Source organism: Notothenia rossii, assembly GCF_949606895.1.
Source record: "Notothenia rossii genome assembly, chromosome: 2".
Lineage (NCBI taxonomy): Eukaryota > Metazoa > Chordata > Actinopteri > Perciformes > Nototheniidae > Notothenia > Notothenia rossii.
The window spans coordinates 87,790,265-87,794,341 of NC_136904.1; the positions used below are offsets into that span (position 1 = coordinate 87,790,265).

Here is a 4,077-nt window from a genome sequence, read left to right on the forward strand (position 1 = left end):
TTTAATGAATTGCTTTGCTTGTGACAGATTAGAGCGAGTCCTGGGGAGCCAAACAGGAAACAGCTGGAGGAAAAGAAGATTATCACAACCCTGCATTTTCATGTTTCTCTATAAAAGGTAATCTTTTCAATCTTCTACACGAATCATTCAATTCAAGTAATGTTGCATCTGAGTGAGTAGAAGTTTAATTTGGGGTCATTTCACAATCTCCTTTTATTACGGTCCATACTGTATTTACCTGAGCTACGTTTATATTTGTACCTTCTTATTTTTATTTTTGGACGTTTTTTAACTTATTAAAGATTATTTAATATTTGTATACATTTATTTAATTACATTTTAGCCATTTATTTTCCAATTTATGTTAATATTTGTTAATATTTTTCATTTGATCTTTTATTGGATATTTTAATTGAACTTATTATGTTAAAATATATTTTTTATCTTATTCTATTTAGTATTATTTTTTTAGATGTTTAACTTTTTATTTACTTGTTTCTCTTTATTTTATATTCTTAAAGGTCACCTATTATACAAAATCCACTTTTTCATGTATTTTCTACATCAACATGTGTCCCCTCTGTGTCAAGAGATTCTGAAAGTTTCAGGAACGAAGATTCTCTCTCTTTTTGTCCTGATCCATTTCTATAACCTGTCTGAAAATGAGCTGATCAGATTTTACCCACTTTATGATGTCATAACGATTTCTTTGGTTTGTGTAACCATTAGCCAATCACCAACCAAGGTAACCCCCCCCCCCCCCACCCCTTATCACCTCTGAATCTCCTCCTAGAGCACCATTGTGTTCTTTGTAACCAAATATCTCTCAGAGGGGCGTGGGGAGGGGCTCCTTATTTTCATCTAAAGTAACAGACAGAGAATCAGCACTTTGGAAAAAGGGCTGAAACAGAGGGGATTATGGGTAATGCTACAATGATCTGTTTGGTGTTTGGAGCCAAACACTTCAGAGACATGGTCTGTATATATCTGAGACCTTGAGGAAAAACAGTATAATAGGAGACCTTTAAGTTCTGTATAAATACTTTTTTCCTATTTGACTTCATCTGTAATTGGACATTTTCCTTGAATCTCTTTTGTCTAAATAAATATCTTTATTTCATTTAATTGTATTTTTTTATTATTGCACAATTTTATTTTAAATCCTTAGGTTTATACACATAATATTTATTTAGGATCTGTCATGAAACCCAATTTAAACCGGGATAAACAAAACAATATTTTGATTCTGAAAGAGTTACACCATATTCATATCTACCCTATTATATACATATATACTTACCCCATAATGTACTATTTACGTTTCTGCATATCACGTTCATATCTCACTATTTATTCTTAAACAAATGTCAATATACATTTTACCGCTGCTCAGGTTAGAGGCTAAACTGCATGTCATTGTCTCAGTACTAGCACTCAGAGATTTGATTTCTAAACATGTCTTTAGTTTTTACTAGCTGAGAAAACAACATGTAATCTGTGTATTTGTGGACTTTAAGCCACAGTTAGAGTGAGATTGAATCAGATTTATTTAGATGTCAGATGTTGTTTTGGATTGTCTTTAAAACCCAACAAAAAGACACATGGTGACCGGTCTCTCCGGGACACATGTAAGCCACTTTAGGTGGTTTGAATTGTGCTTTAAATCCCCTCTCTGCTTTATTCACTTTGGCTTTCCAGGCTTTATCTCCCATCGTCCACGCAACAGATGTTTTGACGACAACTAAAACAGCAAACATGGAGGAAAGCCAGCCAGCAGAGCCTCGTTCATTTCAACGGTTTAATGCTCGCTGTTTCTTCACTGCAACTCATAAAAACATTAAGAATAAGCAACATGATGATAGCAAGTCTTCTGCATGTTGTATCCCATGTGGTCAAAATCCTTATATAGATTAACGAGAGCAATATTTAAATTGCAGCGAGCACAATATTGGCAAAAGGCAAACAAATGTAATCATCCATTGTAATCACTCGAGATATTGATTCCTAAAATATATTACATATTCTAAAAATATCTATATTTCCTTATTTATTTCTGTTGATTTTTCATTCTAATATCCAAAAACTATCAGCACATGAATACATGTGTTAACTGTGGTGCTGATGATTTGTATTTTTAAGGATTTAGCACCCACCTACTCATCGAAGCTGAGTGTGCTGATTTTCTGTCACTTCAGATAACCAAACCGTTTTTTCCAGGTTATAAAACCGATCACACTTCAGTAACTGTGCTGTTTATTTCCCCAAAAGTGTGACATATCAGTGGGCAAGAAAATAAATGAGAAAGTGTCCCCACATATAACAGCACTGTGCACCACAGAGCTCCTGATGCCCTATCGACGACATGTTGAGCCCTATTTTGCCCTGAGTGGAGTAAAAGTGCTGAAAACAAGTCTAATCTGTGAGCAGGGGCTTCTCCCCTGCACGCACACACGATTCAGCTAAGGCTCATCGAAAAGGCAGCGATGTTCCAGCTGGTGAAACCGACTGTTCCCCATTACCTGTTTGCTCTATTGATTTGCAGTGAGGACTTGTTACAGTGAAATTGGTGGCACCGTAACAATGTTGGCAGCATTACACGCCTGCTTATACCTTATTGAATTTCACTACTAACGCGTAATGAGATTGAAAGAATGATCTCTGTCATTGTCTCTCAGTGTCACACACACACACACACACACACACACACACACACACACACACACACACACACACACACACACACACACACACACACACACACACACACACACACACACACACACACACACACACACACACACACACACACACACACACACACACACACACACACACACACACACACACACACACACACACACACACACACACACACACACACACACACACCTTCTCCCTCCATACCGTCCTCAAGTGACCGTTTGGTTGTCAGCAGATTTTTGTTCAGACAGTAATGCCTGTTATTCACGGTTTGCCCTTCTGGATCCAAACTGCAAAAGCTTGTGCAACAAACACACACTCACACACTTTAATATCAAGCTAAGTCTACCCACTATTATGGCAAAGTGCTTGGAACACAAAACAGGAAGCCTTTGCTTTTGAAAAAATGGTCCACTACCCTTCAAATCAAATCTGTTTTACAGGGTTAAATTATCTATCCAGTATAACTCTACCTATAAATGTAGAAAGAACACACACACACACACACACACACACACACACACACACACACACACACACACACACACACACACACACACACACACACACACACACACACACACACACACACACACACACACACACACACACACACACACACACACACACACACACACACACACACACACACACACACACACACACACACACACACACACACCAGAGGTAATGTATAAGATTCACAAGTGGACCTTTAACAAAAAAGTTTGAGTACCCCTGGTGTAGCAGATGGATGCAGCTGGAGTACGGAGAGTGTGTGAGAGTGTGTGTAGGCGTTGGGGGGAAGGGTGAGCTTCGGGGCCTCGCACAGAGAGCATTGCAGGTGTTTGTGAGGAGAGTGTGTGTATGTGTTGCGGATATAGAGACCAATGGAAGAGGAGCATGCTGAGCCTCGTGTGAGCATGTGGAGCCTCAGGTGGTGTGTGAGAAAGATACAGAGTGTGTATGTGTGTGTGAAAGAAACATGAAGAGACATACCGTTAAACAGAAAAGGAAACATTTTTTATAGATGGAAAAAATGCAAAAGAGAGGGAAACAAAACAGAAAGCATAGGTATGAACGGAGTGTCTAAGATGGCCCAAATCTGAAGGTAATACTAAGACTAGGCAGGCTTTCAGTGTGTAGTGTGTGCAAACTGGTATCTTTCTGTTATGAAATGGTTAAACATACGGTTTTCTATCAGTAACTGTACAACAGTCATATCTTTATGTGCATAATGCTTTACACTTTATCTTCCCAGTGCACTTCCTGTGTTTGTTTAGTCATTGTCTCTGTGTGAATCACACTGGATTTAACGCTTTGGTTGTGCAACCCCGTGTCGTTTAATGACAAGTAACGACCCTTTCATCCTGAAAA

General features: G+C 38.4%; 1 protein-coding gene across 1 annotated transcript in view; it reads left to right on the plus strand.

The window, feature by feature from the left end:
* The window catches only part of parp4 (poly (ADP-ribose) polymerase family, member 4), a gene marked incomplete at its 3' end in the record, with an annotated part of 35,368 nt that extends 32,905 nt beyond the window's left edge, over positions 1–2,463 (plus strand). Inside the window, exon 32 of the mRNA XM_079665795.1 lies at positions 2,269–2,463. Coding sequence (XP_079521921.1) covers positions 2,269–2,463 — 195 coding nt within the window. The remainder of the gene's footprint in view (positions 1–2,268) is intronic.
* Between the last annotated feature and the right edge of the window lie 1,614 nt (positions 2,464–4,077).